Raw genomic sequence first — 19,626 nt, 5'->3', positions numbered from 1 at the left:
ATTGCACGCACTTAACCCGCTTCCAGTAGCAATATGTGGAGCGGGTTTTCCATCTATGTACTCTCCGCATACAGAAACAAACGAAAAAAACGCCGCCTGACGGCCCCGGGGCAATGGATGTTTATTGCTTGTGGCGTGCGGTGCGACGCATATTAAGAGCAGCTTGTGTCCTACGCCTCATGCATGCCAAATAGCGAAAACCTCAACCCAAAATACTCGTACGTACTTCTTTCTCGTTCGCTCTCTGCGCAGATTAACGCGCCAATTTGTCGATTGCCGTAAACTTGAGCTATTAAGTGCGAACATATCTATGCGTAAACTGCACTCCACCAAAGAGCTGGATTTGGGAGATGGCGTATTGGTGGATTGCCGGATTGGCGGATGGATTAGGTGGGTATCATAAAGAGCTACAGCTTGTTGCTTGCGATAGAGCCTCACTCTACTGTTGCTCTATTGCTGTAGCTGGGTGGTTGTGTATCTGGTCTGGCTTTCATTTTAAACCGGATTCATATATACACAAATAGTAGTGCGCGTTGTAATTGAAATTTGTTATTTTGTGCGCGTGTGCGGCTGCTGTTGTAGCTTTGCAGTTGCTGTTGCTTTTGCTGTTGTCGTGAGACCGTCATTAATATATCATTTACAAGCCGGCGAATTGTCACTAATAAATTGTTTAGACTAGCGAGAGAAATACGAGAAAAATATGCAATCCTCCAGCAATCAAGGCGACAACCACTCAAATGCTCTGCCACCATGTGGGTTACTCAAGGAAATGCGAATGGATATTGATGACAAAAGTCAAGGTGGCTTTAGAAGGTTATCTTAAAAGAGAGACAATTAATTGTGACAGCTATTGCCGTTGCCTGCTACCTGGTAACCGTGATAAAGATCGCATCTAAATGGCATCTACAAACTAGCTTAGACTTTTCTTTATCTCCATGCCTCAGAGTAATTAATGGCGACAAACAAAGTGTGGCGAATAATTTGCAAATATTTAATAGAAATATTTAAACAGACCAATTATTTATCTATTATTGACGTGCTGTTGCACTATTGCCTTCAATATTCCCGGAAAATGCATTCAATCGTAGGAGTCGCAACACTCACGACCCACCCAAACAAAATCTGATGTGCAGAGTCATCGAGTCGATGGCTCCCTGCACCTTTCTAACGTAGTGGTGGCTTTGTGGTGGTGGCTCTGCACAAACAAAAAACCACTAAATAAACACTTTCTATGCACACAGACACGATATGGCAGAGCAGAGCACGGCAGAGCAGAGCAGAGTACAACTCGAAAATAGTATAGACAACATAACACAACACTGTCAGATAGTTTTACACAGACCATTTACTGCATTTACTTCATTTTTCTTTCTCAGTTTTCGTTTCATTCGCATACCGACGCGATAATTTCTACCACAAGAGAATTGCCCATAACATGTATTACTCCTCATACCAGCACGTTCATGGTCATTTGAGTCGTAAATCTCAGTGGCCGAGACACGCGTCTCCCACCCATAAGCCAAACCGAAAAAAAAACACTGGGAAGATGAAAACTGAGACTAAAGAAAACTTTTGGGGTTAGCCATCGACTAAATCGGCCAACATCACAGAAAAAGAGAGGAAGCGAGAGGAAGAAGGTGAAAAAGCGATCAGACAGCAACAAGTGGTAAACAGCCAAAACATGGCCACCTACAAGTCGCAGTCCGGAATACTTGCATCTCCATTGCACAGAAATAACTGGATCAATTTATTAAGCCACTTTGCATCGAGCAGCTAAAAGTTGTTCACGTTTTTTTCAGCTTACAGCTTGCTTTTGGTAATTGAACGCCGACTGCAACATGTTTGGAAATGCATGCAAATTATGTGATTAATTTACATGTCAATTTGACTAGCGGAGGCGTCGCTAAAATCCCCAATTAATCAAAACAGCCAAAAAGTTAATATATTATGAATATGGCAAATGTTCAAGCAATTTGTGGCTACAACTCTATCGATAAGCCAGGCCAACTGTTATCTGCATAGTTATTACTCAGCCCCATTGGCATGCGGCTAATATATGACTCATTGCCCAATTCCTGAAACTCGTAACACCTTGAAATACCATTCCTCATGCACTGGCGCCTCGAGTCGTTCTTTTTGCCTCCACTATAAATTTCATATCGGACAAGCAAGTGCAATCACATTATCGTTCATATTGCCACACACACAACTACATTGTATTACAACAAGTAAGAAAGTTACAGTCGAGTGTGCTCGACTGTGAGATACGACCCATTTTTAATAGTATTGCGGTATTATTTCAAAATATACCGAAAATACTAAAAATACTAAAATATACCAAATGGTATGTTTGGTATATCGATACAGCACACCATTCAAAATATACCATAGACGGCGCAATGTACCAGATTGTCAGCCAAAGCAACTAAGACCCCTAGTAAGTAGGCGTTTTTGCCCATACAAAAGTATTTCTTTAACAACTTCCACAATTTTTATCTGCTCGCAACCAAATTTTCAGGAATGATAACTACTATAGCAATTATAGTATATACCAAAATTCGCAACTCTAGCTTTAAATTTACGCTTGTTATTCGATTTTTTGATTTCCGGGGCGGAAGTGGGCGTGGCAAAATTTGAAACAAACTTGATCTGCGTGCAAACATAACAAATGCTGTCGAAAAAAAATTATAGCTCTATCTCTTATAGTCTCTGAGATCTAGGTGTTCATACGGACAGACGGACAGACGGACAGACACACAGACACACAGACGGACAGACGGACAGACGGACATGGCTATATCGTCTCGGCTGTTGACGCTGATCAAGAATATATATACTTTATAGGGTCGGAGATGCCTCCTTCTACCTGTTACATACATTTCCTGCCGGCACAAAGTTATAATACCCTTCTACCCTATGGGTAGCGGGTATAAAAAGTGTGTCAAACAATCGTATGTGGGTCCGTAGAAGTAGTGTCTGGGATTATAAATTAATTGCACTCTAATTGGCAATCGTGTGCGCAATCATAAATCTAAAGAAACCAGCACGAAATGCTATCTCTTGATTCGTATCGTCGCTCATGCTCTGCAGATAAGATGTGCCCCACAGAACGAGGTGCTTTTTTACATGTCTTTTAAAGATAAAAGTCTAAGCACTTAAGTAAATTTGGAATAAGTTTAATTGCTAAACATTAAATAACAAAAATGAAATGGTAATAATTATATGGATAATTGGTTTTATAACTTGTTTGCTTTGATTTTTTTTTTATTTTGTTGTGACTTTTCTTTCACACAAGTTTTGTAAACAACATTTTTCAAAGCTAATGAACACCGGCTAAAACACTTATTTTTTAACAAAAATTATTTCCCATCCTAGTTAAATGTCAATAAATATGTTTTCATATTTTAAAATATTGTATTGAGTTCAGATATATCTCACATGGCTGAGAAATACCAATTAATTTCTGTGAGTAAACACTTCAAGATAATGCCAGTATTAAGCGTACAAGTGCGATATTGAGATATGATATTTGTAGTATTTAATTTAGCCGAGTCACAGTCAACTTGTCATAATCAGAGATTAAATAAAAGACTTTTGAAAAATCTGTAAACAACTTGCAAATTAATTTGTATTAAAAATTAAGCATACGCCGCATAATCCAATCAACCTTAGTTTAGCTAAAGTATTGCCAACATCTTACTTAGCGTGCTGTTAAACATTTTTAATGTTTATATAATAAATTTATTGCTTTTTATTAAACTCTTCATGTAGTTGGTTTCTGTGTCAATGTTTTTGCCACTGGGCAGCGGTCAACTTTTGCTGCTTTGCTGCTGGTTTTTGTGGACGGGGTGAAAATGAATTGCTCGTAAAAATGCTTGTAAAACAACGACAATACAACCACAGACGGCAACGGGGGGAAAACAGCAGCCAACAGCATGACAACAACTGCGTGCAAAATATCATTAATCATGGTAATTTATATAGGCTGGCCAACTTCATAAATATTACGATCCTACCTGGTCTGGCTTACAAATTTTTTTTCGAACTTTACGCATAATTTAACATTCTTGTCAATGTTTTTTCTTTGATTTTGGACGTTTTTTGGGGTAAGGAAACCACATTGTACATTAAAAGCGCCACTCGGCCATAAAAAAAGACAGCAACAAAAATTGTGGGTGACTGCATGTGTGTTGGCCAAGTTAAGCAAGTCGCTTAATGGCCTAGACCTTTTACATAATCGAAAGCAAACACTTGAGCAATTTCGAAGCGTACAGTTCATTGCCACCAAACTATAAATAGAATTCCCCTCCGATAGCCGGAAAACTTTTGCAGAGATCCACCAAAGAGAACGTCGACGTTAAAACTGAAGCTGACGTCGACGCCAACTATAAATCCATTTGACATATTGCGTTGTCCATTCAGTTGCCATATACACTACATAATCTTATCTAAAACAAAACACTTTCACGGTGTTTTCTGCTATAGTCTGTGCTTCCATTCTATGGAACAAATGCCGCATAAATCAAGAGACAAGACAAGATACACGCTCAGTGTGATGAGCCGACTCGCTGACAATAGCACGTCAAGTTGCTGCTGTTGCTTCTGCTGTTGCTGCTGCACCACCCACGTAAACTAAACCACGCAGACTTATTAGAGTCTATCCAAAATGTGTGTGAAACTATTTTCAACACAACAACAAAATACACATTTTGTGAAATTTTCATAGTAAATTCAAATAGTGGTGCGTAGAGATGTATCTATCTACAAAAGATACATTTATATCTCTTCGTCTGTGACGTAGCACCTCGGAAATTGCTGTAAAAATAAATTTATTGTATTATGTGCTGAAAATGATATAGATAGATACATCGTAATAGCCAGGCATTTGGACATGCCACGATGAGTTCTAATCTTTCCCCACAAATGATTGCAATATTAATCATGATTATGCTTTGGTCGAAGATTTACGCAGTTTATGCAATTTCCTACAAGAGTATAAATAGCTGAGGTATGTTGTGGAATCTTTAGCTTTGAAGTTCGGTATATTTTGGAAAAATCTTTGAAAAGCTCGTATCACTCATAATGCCAGCGGGTAGTTAAATCAAAATAATAAATATCAAATCATAATCGATTGGATATGGTTTCGAAACTGAGAACAAAGCGAGCATTTGTTTGCATTTTCTTTTGACATTTATGATCGCAATCTAAATTCTCAGAAAAGCGGGTTAAAGAAGCCTCTTTGATGTATCTAAATAAATGAACAAAAACTAGTTGAAGTGTGTAAGTATGGATGCTAAAAGCAATTAGCATGCCAGCCAAAAGTCGAGTGACAGTGAAAGTAACTTAAGACCGGGGCGGTAATTCAAATCGATGCAAGTGGCGAGCGGCAAGTTGTTGTGGCAACTTCATCAACGCGCTGAAGACGTGCCGTAAATTAAGATATCAAAAAATCTGTCGGAAGCTTTTAGCATCTACTGGCCAAAAGAAAACAGCGTCAGTTTAAAGCCAGGGTACTTCAGTCAACTTCACACCTCGCACCACGTACCACGCACTAAATCAGTCGCATAATTGCCCCAAGCCCGAAGGTGCACAGAGGCCAGCTCGAGTACTCGAGTCTTATAGACTCATATATCATTACAAAAATATGTACGCCCCGAAAAAAAAGAAAAACATAAAAGGGTCTGCTGTCTGCAAGGATCCGGTCTTGCCCCATGGAGGCAGTCACCGTTAGCCGGTTGAGCAATTTGCAACTGCAACTGGAACTTGAGGTCTATGCGTCTGACTTTTAGAGGTCAACTACTTGATGAACTTGACGTCGCGTTGCTGTGAATAGCTGCGGAAAATTCGACAATTTTCTGGCTGTTTGGACAGTTGCACTTTTACACAGTTGTCAATTGTCTGTTAAAGCCTTTTCAGCTCTGACTTTCCAAAAAACATTGTGGGTTAAATATGACAGTCATCGCAATAACACTCACACTTTGCTCTTATCAAGTTTGAAAGCTGTTAAAAATTGTTAATAATTTTATGACCACAGAAGTCTTAAACGATCTCCGTTTTGATGACGGTGATGGTGATGTTGATGGTGCTGCACTTCACGCAATTTGAGGCACATAAAAAACTCACTAACTTAGCGCAATAATGCCAGAAATAGGTCTGTTTGCTTGAGAAAGTGGGTGATAGAGTGGTCTACCATCTACGAAACATACATACATAGTATTGGGCAATGGCCACTTATGCTGTGGCTACCATAAAAATCATTTTAGGCGCCTTATAAAACCTCTACTTTTTTCTCATTTTGAATTGCTGCACTATGGGGGGTAAATCTTATCGCACCCGGTTCGCATTATCGCGTGAGGAAGGCGAATGAAATCAAATTAACACCTGACTAACAACAACAACAACAACAACAACAATACGAAAGCCAAATATCAAATTTGTTCAACATAAAATGAGAAAATCTCAACTATCTGCTATCGGCATCGAGAGCACTCTGATGTCTCAATGACGCGATAGCGATAGCGATAGTGAACGCGATTGCCGCGCGGTTAAAAACGCGCACAAACCGGCCGAAAAACCTCTTGCTGTTTATCGTGTTGAACAACAAGTTTTCGCATTGCCGCTTGTCGCTTTTGTTATCAGCCTTGCAAATTGCCGCAGTAAATTCAGAGGAAGAAAATACATACAAAAAAGGTGAATGAAAATGAAGTTGTAAATTAATTTTGGCAAGCTGTTGCGGTTGCCGTAGCTGTTGCTGTAGCTGTTACTGTTGCTGTTGCTGATGCCGTTTTGTTTGGTTATCTCTAAAGACTGATGGCTGCTGGCCAGGTTATGCAAATCGTCCCAGCAGCTGATGTAGCTCGCTGACTCATGAGCATGAGCAGCAGGCCAACTCGCTAATCAGGTCGCTTAGTTCATTAAAACAAGATTTATGCCAGCATTCACACACACACTCGCAAGTTCAACATAAATTTATATGGCAAATAATACAATAGATTCTTCTCCTGGGCGCCCTCAGCAGCTACAACAACAATCAGCCAGCCAGCAGATTGCCAAATCAAGTGTCTGACTTAATGATGCTCAACATAAACAGCTCGCTACAAAAATTTTTGTTAAATTTTTCGTCTATTTTTCCTCTACTTTTTTTGTTGGTATTTTTTTTTCTTCTATTTTTCCCCCCTTTCTGCCCCCTCCATATAGTAGAGTCTTGGGGCGTATTTTGCTTTTGCGTTGAAACAAACACATACAAATTAAAAAGAAAATCTTTTTTATGAGAACTTTAAACTTGTGGGCGCAGCGTGAGTGGGCGTGTGTAAATGCTACATATTGTTGCTGATATATATTTCAAATATAACGTATGAAGGGAGATTGTGCATTAGTTTATTTGATTGTTTATGTCTTCAAGTCTGAAAAACTAAACAACATTATGTTATTTCGAAGTTTCATCTCAACGGCATCTTAAACAATGGGGTGCCATCTTTGAAGTTCATTTCCAGCCTATTACATAAGGTCAAAGTTACAATTACCAAAACCAAATACCATAGAAACTGATCCTAAATTGAATAGTTTGATATTCAAAATTCATAATTTTCCATAAATATTGTACCAATTATGTTGGAATATTTCAATTTTAGTTGAGGTTCTTTTGGATATGTTTACAAGTATCTCAGCTTATATATTTGCAATATAATATGTTTAATATATAGTAGTATGCTCACCATAGTCACTGTGATCCGATGTTGTCCCGTTTACAGTTCCATCGGGCAGTATTTGCAGAAAACGATTCTTGATGTAAATTTGAATCTTGCGGGATGGTTCAGCTAGATGGGAGATTGTAGAGCGTTCATTACGATCCAAGTAGTTGTTATTGTTATTGTTGCTGATGATGTTGGGATGGTTGTTACTGCTATTTATGTTTAGACTATTTCTAACGTTATTCAGTCTTTTCGATTTCGAACCAATGAAATTGCTGTTATTGCTATTGCTGTTACCATTAACAGCAGCAGATTGCTGCTGTTGTTGCTGCTGCTGTTGATGTTGCTGATGCTTGTGATGCGATTGTTGGTGTCGAATGCTGCGCTCCGTTCGCGAGAGGATCGCAAAGTGATCGCGGTGTGCGACTGAGAAGGTAAAGCCCAAGGCATCCGATTCCATCCGATCGGCATTTGTTGCAGGAGTTGTAACAGGATTCTGTGTTGTTGTTGTTGTTGTGGTATTTATGGCAGTTAATTGATTTGTGGGTGTGGTTAACGTTCGCATGTTAAATTCAGCACTAATACTTTGATTTTGATTAACACTATATTCACTCTCCCTCTTCTTCAGCACTCGAGGGCTACTACGACTATGATCACTTTGTATGGAACTATTACTATCGATTAGATTACTAAAATAGGTGTTATTGTTGATGTTGTTGGTGTTATTGTTGTATGTGCTATTGATAATATTTGTATTTGTATTGTTTATGGATTGGTTCGACATCGTCGTTAGCGCTGGCATGGCAAACACCAGTCTCGGCCAGGCGATAATACACGAAAGGAGGGCGCCCAGCAGCGCCAGGGCCCTCCAATCCAAACGCTGGTTTATTCGCATGAAAGATTACAACTGCAGTTTCACAAGAGTTTTCAAGTTGTAGTCGCTGCAGTTGTTTAATATTGCTTATACAATTGTTACTGTCGCTGTTTTTGTTGCTGTTGCTGTTGCTGCTTTCCTTGTTGCAGCTTTGTGTTTATGTTTTTTGTTTCTTTTGTTTTTTTTTTGGGCACTGCCCCTTCAGTGGTTTATCAGTTGTAACTCTTGTTGGGCGTCTGCCACGCCCTTAACTGTCGTTGAAACATATGAACGCCCCGTTTAAAAAAAATTCGTTTTACTTTCGTTTCGATGCGGTATATTTTTTGTGTTTTTTGTTTTACGAGTCTCTCTTCCAGTTCAAAATTCGCCGCTTGCTGGCAGGAAATTAGGTTATCATATCGTAGACGTGTTCAACACTTTTCAATTTCAAATGTTGTTGTTGTTGTCGTTGCTGTTGCAGATCCTCATCTTCGTCTTCCCCGCTGATAGTGCATTTTATCAACTTCAATGACTTCTTTGTCATGTCAGAGCAGTTTACACAAAAATCTACAGCTGTGGGAATCAAACAAGGTTTCTTCTGTTGGTTGTCGATGATTATAATGTTGTTCAATGTTCACGTTTAGTGTTGCAGCATCAGCGTGTTGCAATTCTTGTGCTGTAATCAAAACAATAAAAAATAAAACATTAATTAGTAATTAATCATCATTATGACGAAGTCAATTAAAAAGTATCTGTTATATAGATTAATTATCAGATAGCTCTCAACCTACGAAGCATTCATATTTTTATCTTGACTTCATATATTTTTTTCTACGATTCTGAATTCTTAGGAGATATTGTTTATCCGAAATGGCTTTGAAAATTCCAAGCGTAACATATGAGATTAGTAGAATTGTATATAAATTCTTCAGTCGAAGTGTTTTTATGCGCAATTTTGACATTTAATTAGTGTGTATCTATATTAAGCGACAGTCGACGACGTCGGCAAAGTGGCACATTTTATTTTTGGCATCGTCTATCACGGCAGCGGCAATACACGAACTGAGATACAATTGTATCTATGGGCGCGCCAAAGTGGTCAGCGGGTTACATAAATACTACTTATCGCTAAAAGGGAGCCAGCAGCAACAGCAGCAGCAAAAGCAACAACAGCAGTAGTTATGCAAAAAACTCGGTGAAAACATCGAAACATCGAAATTGACTTTCCCCAACCCATTTGAAAGAGTGCACAAATTGGCCAACTAAGCGAGAAAAACGCCATGAACGAAAAAAAGGAAAAAACTCTCAAAACGTAACCAAGCAAGGGAAAAACTCAAAGACACTCACTGACTGGCAAATTGTTTAAAAATAAATGTGGCAACAAAAACAATTCGCGCATAAAACTGTGTCGAATTTGAAAATAATCACGCACTAACTGCAGCAGCAACATCGGCAGCAGCAGCAGCAGCAACAACAACAGCAACAGCAATAGAAGCTGTGTCACTACGCCAGAGGCAAGTGTATCTATGAGATACATGATCAGGAAGTGGCACAGGGCGTGCAAAGGGGCGGCTGAGTGACGTTTTGTCGTTGCACTTATGCACTATGCTGCCTCTAGGCTGACTTTTTGGCACGTGCTCAGATGCCTACGCAGCCGCAGCAGCAGCAGCAACAGCATTAGATGCAACAACAGTTGTAGGCACAGCAGAGAAACAGTAGCAGCATTTTTTATGCAACATTTAAGTGCACCCAGTTTTTAATTACAATAAACAACAACAATTCAATTGCAAAGAGTCGACAGCGAAAATAAATAGCCGACATCTCATAAGTTGCAAGTTTCACGTTGCAAGTTGTACTTTGCAGGTTGCACGTTCCACGTTGCACGCTGCAATGTCTATCCGGTTGACTGTCTGCTGTGGGCCAAATTTCAGGCATCAAAATGTTAATTGCTTTCTGCTGCGACGACGCGACGTTGCACTACAGATAATCAGCACACTGACATTACACACACAGACACGCATAAGCACACACACATGGACAGATATACGCACCCCTCCCGCACCACTTATGCAATGGCCAGAGGCGTTGAAATTCAAATTTGTCGTCTTGCCACGCGCGCGTTAAAAAAACGCACATAAAACACAAACAGTTACGACCGCTCAAAGTTGTCGAAACGAAGGAAAAAATAAACGGCTTTGGCATACCACAAAATATGCATACATATGTATTTCAAAGCCAGGGTTGGACAGCCTGTTCTGGATCCAACCAGTTTTCAAATCAATTTTTATAGCCAATAGCTTCCTTTTATTAGATTTCTTCAACAGTACCAAATCCCACAAGTCACCAATCAAAATAGTGGCATTGTATGTTATACTAACATTATGTTAGGGATCTGTAGAGCTTTGAATTTTGAAATTTTGAAGGTATTGGAATTCAGGTTGCACGGTTATAAAAATTAAAGAAATTAATTCAAGTCGCATTACCGTTAGCAAATTTCTATGTTAAATTAACATTATGTAAAGTGTCTGTAAAGCTCCAGATGACTAAGCCTTGCTTGGCATTCTTAACACTGCAATTAAAATACAACAAAACCACTATATTGCAAAAAAAATTAATTAAACCGCTGAACCTTAGGTTCAAGCCAAAAATGCAACTGTTTTCAGTTTTATTGGCATGTCAGTGTGCTTGAAAGTAAATATAAAAGTAAGAAAAAATAAAGTTATGGGCATTTAAAATATGCATAACCCTTTGGCATTGCCATCTCCGCAGACTTTTATGCCTTTCACCTAAAACAGCTGGCAGAAAGCAAGCACAGCAGGCCCGGTAAGCTGAATGTGTGCCAAGTCAAGTCAGAGATTCATTCCTGTTGGTGTTGTTTATGCCGCCAGTTGGTAGAATTTATGTTAAATTCTGTAAGGGCATCAAAAGCATACACCGCAGCGACCACAGCAACAACCACGGCAACAACAACAATGAAGGAATAGCACAATAAAAAAAATAAAACCAAAAAAAAAAAACAAAACGCCCAATGAAAACTATTTAAGGGACAAGCGACACATGTGCCAAGTTATAAAAATAACCGAAAATAGCTAAATGTGTAGATTGTATATAAAATAACACCTAGAGATCGGCCACCATAGACAACATGCGGACGGACGGACAGACGGGTGGATTTAATGATCAACGGATCCGAACTCCGAACTTGGAGTCTGCCGACTGTTGTCTGTCATTCATAAAACCAAAGACGCATAATCAACAAATTATGAAGCACATAAAAAATAATGAAACCAAATGTTAATGCCCTATATAGTGGCGTGGCATATCATGTGATATCAATGCGCGTTGGCAGGAGCAGACAACTTATGAGTATGCAGGGCAACTTAATAACTATTATTGCTACAATGATAGCATTGCTGACTTCTCAGAGAATAGTTGCCCAATTTCAATTCAGAAAGCGAAAGTTTCCCTCCGATTGATAAGCCAAATCTTATCGTTATCATTTATTGCCCAGCTAATTCCCTTGTCACCTCTCTGCGCTCTCTACTATTCCTGTACAACCGTTAGACGACTTGACACTCCCATTGGCAGTTCACATAACCCAAATTCTTAGTACGACATAAGCGGCAGCTTTTGTCAAATTAATGTGCAAATAAAACGATGACTTAAATTGGAGCCAACAGCAACCATTTCAATAAAAAAAAAAAACATAAAAAATATGTGGCGGCAGCTTTTATTTAGCGAATAACAACAAGATTCAGTAATTTATTCACACTTTTGAATGTGTCAAATTATGGCAAATCAACTTGAGAGCAGCAGCAACAACTTCAAATGTTTCAGCTTCCTATTTGTTGAATGTAAAGCATTATTTAATATGCTGAATTCCTCTAGTGTTTTTTCCACTTTCCATCAAGATTTTTTTACTCATCATTTTTGTATGGTTTTCGCCAGATTTTCGCACGAATTTTCGAGTGCCGCAAGTTCGTTTAATAAATTAAGCAAATTCATCTTGTCGCTTTGCTTGACGACAACTCGCCGCAGTCACTGACACAGCATCACACAAGTTTATACATATGTATGTATGTATGTAAGGATACAAAAAGTATATGACTATCTTATACCCTGTAAAAACCATGAATTAATAATAAATTTAGTACATTGCAAGTTATATAAAATATCTCATGCAATCTGACAACTCGGGACTGCAGCCCTGGTTATCGATACGAAGTGCAGGCAAGAATTTAATATCGATACATCAAAAAGTTGAACAATTGTCTTTGCTGGTGTTATGATTTTAATATGTATTATTTATTAAGTATAAGGCTTAAATTATAAATTAATTGAAAACCAAGCGTAGATTAACTAGCGCTTCTCTGATTAAAATTACATTACGTAAATAAATCGTACAGCCATTTAGTAGTGTTTCACTGTAACACTTCAAATTTATACTCTCTAAAAACCAGTACAGGGTATGCAAACATATAGATGACCGATCATCGACAACTCGCCCAGCTGAGTTTGCCAAATTGTGCCTAGACCTAGTCATTGAACTGTGTGCGTCTCCCCAGACTGATTATCACGCGTTGCTTTTCATCCAACCGTGCCAAATTTATGCGCTTCAAATGGATTTGACATTTACTTTTGTTTAGTTTTGTCGTCGGCTTTTTTGTTCGACTCAGGCTGGTATCGTACTTGGTTTCGCTGACAGATGGAGGCATGGAGTCAATTTGGGAAAGTATTGCGCTCAGATCGCTGAGGCAAACTGGTCGGCAGTAAATCTGATCGGACTGCGCAACTTAATTAGTTCATGTCAGACGCTTGGCTACCCCGCGCTTTGGGGCATCTATCCATCGGTCAGTTCACTTTTTGTTGGGACACTCACTTCATCCAAAGCGTTGGAATGGGGGCTCGCTCTTGGACATTTATCACCTTAACAACATTTGAAATTTAAATTTCAAATCGTTTGCCTTTTGTTTTCGTTTTTATTTTATCTTTTGATTAGCTTTGAATGTGCTTTTTATATGAAAATGTGAGCGCAGCTCGTACATATTTACTATAGTTTAGGCAGCGCAGAAACAAAAAATGTGAAACTAATTTAATATAACAGCTGAATGCTGAATATTGTCTATTAATATAATTATGCGTAGATATTATCATAAAATAAATTTCATATATAGTATAATTAGCAATAACTAAAAGCCAGTTTTATTTGACGTTTGAAAGTTGCTTTTGTTGTTATTCAACTTTTACTTTTAATTTTATTTATTATGCATTATATTATATATAAACTAATGCGTAGTCGTTTAGAAAGACTCTTGTGTCATTGATTAAATGTATTCTATATATTAGTGAAATAGCTTAATAAACGAGAGGCAAACAAAGCAGCATAGGCGACACTTTGTATTATATGAATTTTAATCAGATTTTGATGAATACTTGTTGACAATTTAAAACAAGCAATCTATTTAAACGTATGCACTCTCATCAAAATTCCGTGCTACACCGCTGAACTCGTATTTTCTCAGACATTGCTGCAACTAGCCGCAAAATCAATTTGGTAATGCAGCTTGGTCTTAGTCTAAGAAACCACAAAACCCACTTACAATATACTTTATGTGCAAATTATACATTTTTTCTTGTGGTTTCTACAGTCTCTTACTTAGATATATTTCGATTGAGACCACTGTGAGCGAGTCAGTAAAATCAAATTGCTCAAACAACTTTCAACTCACGCAAGAAAACAAACAAAGTTGTGTTGTAAGAATCTTTTGGGTAATACTAAGTATGTATTTATTTAGATCTACACTTTCAATGCCAAACATTTCACATATAATAAGTAAGTCCTACAATACAATATTCTGGGCGGTACACGAGCTAAAAGTCACAAGATTGAATGGGAAATATTATTCTTCTTATAGGATATTTATAAGGTGTAGGTAAGAAGTGCTTAGAGAGTGATTGATATGCGGCGGCATTTGTTGACAGCGTCAGCATCTGACTGTAGATAAATGTCTATTTGAATACAAACAACAAGATATTAAGATGCATTTGCTTATGGATATTGTCGCTAAAAATGCTGCCAAGAAATATAGTACATAAAAAGTATATACATACGTCTGTACAAAGATATATACAAGTAGACGAAGCTCTATGCACATTCGATTTGAATGCTGCTTTTTGTCATTGATGGCCTCATCCCCAATTCTAACCCCAGCCACAAGCGAAAACTCACGTGTTTACAAAACAATTAATTTTCTTTGGAAAAACAAGAAATTCAGATCGAAGATCGAACATAGAAAAAGAGGGAAAAAAATGAAAAAGATACCGAAACATAACTCAAACAAAGGCAAACACAAACGGCATTTCCCAAAAAAAAAAAAAGAATGCAGTAATCGTTGTGCACTTCATTTGTATAGAAATAAAAACAACAACAATAACTGCAATAACGAAAGCATAAGATACTTGAGCACACACTGTCGGTTACACTACTTGTGACCAAGACGAGTGTTTAGAAAGCATCGGAAAACACAGCACTGAGAAGAAAAGAAAAGTGCAGAGCGCTTTTTTTTTTCTTTTCATTTTTTGTGTAATCGATTTGAACCGGAAGCAATCGGGCCACCACAATACTCTCAAGTCTCAACTATTTTAAATATTTAGTGCACGAGACAAGCGAGGGCAAAGCCTCATTGAGACACCCAGTCAAGTGAGTGGCACCACAGATCGAATCACATGCGCTGCTCTCTTTGCTAACTACAAAGCAACTATCAATGGCTGCGACTATTGACAAGTGTATTCCTCAGATACAAAATCAAAGTGCGCGTGCAGTTCAAGCTAATACTGAAAGTAACAGTAATAATTAAAAATATAAAAAGCATACGTTCAGAGTATTTACAACTAAAGTGAAATTCTCAGTTAAATGAAAATATTAAATTAAACTCCCACACATTTTTCACATTCATTATACTCTAATTAAAAGACACGCACTTTACGCGCGAAAATGTAGATGCAATCAAAGACAACATGTCGTATTAGTAATGTACAAAATAACATAACAACACCAACAGCAATAATTACGTCTAGGATATTTTTAAAATGCGTCAAACAACCAAAAAAAAAACAAAAACAAAAAAAAACGCGACAAAAATGCTCGACAATTTTCTAAGTTTTTGTCTTTATCTTTTTTTCTCTCTTTTTGTGACTAAATGTACCTAAAGTTGGCTGTTAAAATGTGTGAGTATGTGTTAGTGCTAGCCAAATGTGTGCCGCACATTATGTGGTCTAGTGTTCACGCTTCGTTAATAAAAACAAGGAGAAACACGAAGAAACGTACTGCATTTTTTTGCTGCGTTTTGTCGAAGTTGTGCCCCATGCCACACTTTTGCTAACATGGGCGACAGTTTTTGCGCCACATTCAACCAAAGTGCTTTACACTATTTACGCATGGCTATAAAACTTTGCCAGTGATAAGCATTATCTGCCAATTGTTTACCCCCACTTCTTTTAAACCATTTCTTCGATGTTATATGGCTTGGTTGTATTTCAAACTGCACGGCCTTTTTTTGTTTTTGCATAGAATTCCAGGCCAATCAATCAAGCATAAAGCGAACACGAAATGCGTCAAAGTACAAATGAAAGTGTTGACCAACAAATTACGAAATCAAAGTACAACAAATTGAGCATTGAAGGGACGTGCTCAATCGAATTACAAATACCCTTTTTACACAATTTCATTTCACTTTTGATTTTGTTCACATCTTGATCTCAAAATCTCAATATAAGAGCTAGAAAAATATAAGATGCGATAATAAACTTGGAATTTATTGAAAAATCAATTTTGTAGAGCGTAAGTCATAATGAAATTACCAGTTTAAATGAGCCGAAAAATAAATTCTCTAAAAATATGTAGTGGGTACACAAGAACATTTTATTTTAAGGCTAAATTCTTAAAACTAACAACATTAGTCTAAAAAATAAATAATTTAAAATAAGACCAAAATTCTAAAATATTAAATAAAAATTATACCAAATGTTCAGATGTGTTTTCTAACGTTAAGATCATTTTTCTGTGTCGTATGTAGTCTATTATGGATCAAAGTAATATCTATCAACTTTTGTATTTTAAAAAATTTTACTTAAACAAGATGATTGTTCTTGGAAACCCCATTTATAGGAGTTAGGTGAGAATGACATTATCTTAGCCAAACCTTCTGAAAGCGCTCCTAAGCACTTTCGTACTTGCCGAACTTGCTTTTCAAAACTATAAGATTTTCTCTTCTTATTAATAAGAATTTGTGTCTTATATTAAATGTACTTGAAATCAAGATGTATTTTCTAACATCAACATTTTGTAGCACTTTTTAGACCAAAAGTCTTAGTACTAAGACCAAAATCTTGTATTATAAATAGTAGAAATTTCCCAACTTACATATATGCTAAAACAAAATATTTGTATTTTTCAGAGTATTTAGAAAGTCTTATGAGTTATACTTGATTATTGTGTAACTTTTATGACAACAGCCAAAAGCATGCGACTCTCAGAGGTACTATCAAATAAAATTCCGATTATTTAATGGCAATTAAATAAAATTTATTGAATATAGTTTTACTACATTGACGACTATTATTTACAGCTTGATTGCTGTTCGTTGTTTCCCTCCACTCAAAAAAAAATTAACTAAAACAATTACATTAAATATTGCAACATTTATCTAGAGAAATTTGTAGAAATTCAGCTCTAGCGAAACAACACTGTCATGTGATTAGCAGTTGTTGAACCCGACGCTACTTGACGTAACAATAACGCTAATTCACATTCGGCCGCAGATACAAAGACAGATACAGATTAAAGTGTCATAGAGCCTAAGCTGAGATAACCAAGTCTCCTACATTGAAAGTCTGTTATCTAACAGTAGAACAAAAAAAAAATGAAATAGAAAAGTTTTGCAAAGAAAGCAAAAATTAGATTAGAAATTGTATGTGTGTGTGTGACACTCTCGTACGCACTCACGAATACGCATAAAGTTGGATGGTATTGCGGATGAGATGTGGGAGACGGAGCTTTTCCGAAAAAAAAAACTATAAATAAGTGAGTGCAAAATGAGGAACGAGTGTGTTATAAAAACTTTAGTTTTCTTGTCACATTTTTTTGTAAGCACAATAAGATTTATTAAATATATTTTCTGAGCATTGCCTAATGCATTTATTTTAATATGAATTAAGTGGAAAATTACTTGGCATCAAATGTGCTGATGTCTTGTGATAACTTAAAATTATTTGCGTATTTAGTGGCAATTGCTTTTAAACAAATGGCAACGTTTTCTTATTGTGTTTTTGCTGTTTCTTACACAAAAACGTTGAAATCTAATCAAATGGAAATTAATTTATTGCAATTAACGGTTTGCTAATTGAATATGTGCCTTCACCAATTTCTATCAACAATATTTTTATTTGTTTAGCGGTTGAAAGCGTATTCAACTATCCACATTCACTCAAAGCCAATGACTTTTTCTATGTCTTAATATCTTAAGTTTGATAAAATATATATAATGGATCTTCGAAAGACTTTTTTCAATATTTATATTTAAATTTAGTTTTTTTCGACTTTCGCTTTCAAACAAAAAAAAAACATTTAAATACACTTATTACTCGGCTGGGTGCCAAGTTGGAAGCATTTCAATTTGTTTAAATTCGAACATTTTGAAAGCAAAAATAAAATCACATATAAATAATTGAATATTTTAAATGCATTGCGCTATTTAACTTAATTTAAGCCATTTTTAAAAACGGAAAATCCTTCGCTAATTATGACTATTAAATTATGCCAAATGGCTAAATCAATGCCAAGAATTATATTAACTCAAGCCACATGAAAATATTCTAAATTAATAATAGACTAAGCACACAAAATATTTCGCAAACGAAAGAAAACATGAAAATTATGTAACTTTTTTTTTGTTAACTTTTTAGCAGACATAAAAAAATGTACTCACCTTTTTAAAAAAAAAGTTTGTACCACATATATCTTGTATTATTTTATGTTACACCTTAAATAACTTTAAACAGCAACAATTCAACATTTATTTGCTTACACATTCAACACAATACTAGCTTTTCCGCTTTCGATTATATTTCTTCGATTATATGCCGTTATTTTTTTTTAGTTTTCTGTTGTACTTGTAAATTTTTAAACAAAACTAGCTCAGCGTTATAGATTATCTTGATTAATTTGGTAATTAATCAAATGATTGTGTTTGAGTAAAAATCTTTTTGCTGGCCATATAGCGCTATTTCGAATATTCCCAAACATTCTCATTTGAAAAATTTGGAATTGCTATTAGTTTTGTCGCTTTAGTTGTTGTTTTGCATTAGGTAATTGTTTGGTCACCTTTGACTTATTTTAGAAATTTGCAAATGGCTTTAACACGTTTTTTGGCATTTCAAAAAATAACGACTCTTTTATTTGCATTTTATTTTATTTGATTTTAATTTTTTGCACAACAATTTAAGAACGTAAAGAACTGCGACGACGTCAACGGTGCCGATTTTGCATTTTCCGTATTTTCCTGCAAGGGGTGCTCTGAAAATTCTTTCTCGATTCTCTTTAGTTGTTACGAGACGCTACAACAATTCACAAGGTTTTTTGGTTGAAATTTATTTGAAATAAACCGACGCAACGATTTCAAAACCCGATCGAACGCGACAAATTATTATAGCTATCTTTTATTTTTGATTTTACAACCGAAAAATATCGAATAGAATCGTAAAGACCGAACTCTCTACTCTCGTGTAGGTTCTTAGCGTGCCAGCGTGTAAGCGTGTCAGCGTACCAGCGTTTACTGAAGTCTCAAGTGTTAGCGAGTCAGCGACTCACTCAGTCGGGTGTTCGGGTGGTTAGTTCGGCTGCACTGTTCGGGTTTTCCGCTGTTCGTGCGATGCTTGCTGCAGCGATACAATTTTTGAATGAACACAGTTTGTCTTTGGACAAACTATTTTGTAAACTATTGCTGAACACAATATATTGCATTACCCTTTACCTTTGTACAAATATAACCGGTGAATTACTTTTTTGATGATGACGTTTCTTCT

The 19,626-nt window shown here is 36.7% G+C and overlaps 1 protein-coding gene across 1 annotated transcript in view; it reads right to left on the bottom strand.

The window, feature by feature from the left end:
• Positions 1 to 19,376, bottom strand: part of LOC133837034 (uncharacterized protein DDB_G0271670) — a 49,998-nt gene extending 30,622 nt beyond the window's left edge. The window contains exons 1-2 of the mRNA XM_062267679.1: positions 18,531 to 19,376; positions 7,716 to 9,220 (exon numbers count right to left, since the gene is read on the bottom strand). Of these exons, the coding sequence (XP_062123663.1) occupies positions 7,716 to 8,586 (871 nt within the window). The 5' untranslated portion in view covers positions 8,587 to 9,220; positions 18,531 to 19,376. The remainder of the gene's footprint in view (positions 1 to 7,715; positions 9,221 to 18,530) is intronic.
• Between the last annotated feature and the right edge of the window lie 250 nt (positions 19,377 to 19,626).

The sequence above is a fragment of the Drosophila sulfurigaster genome, chromosome 2R (assembly GCF_023558435.1).
Source record: "Drosophila sulfurigaster albostrigata strain 15112-1811.04 chromosome 2R, ASM2355843v2, whole genome shotgun sequence".
NCBI lineage: Eukaryota > Metazoa > Arthropoda > Insecta > Diptera > Drosophilidae > Drosophila > Drosophila sulfurigaster.
This window is presented reverse-complemented; position numbering and strand designations above follow the sequence as displayed.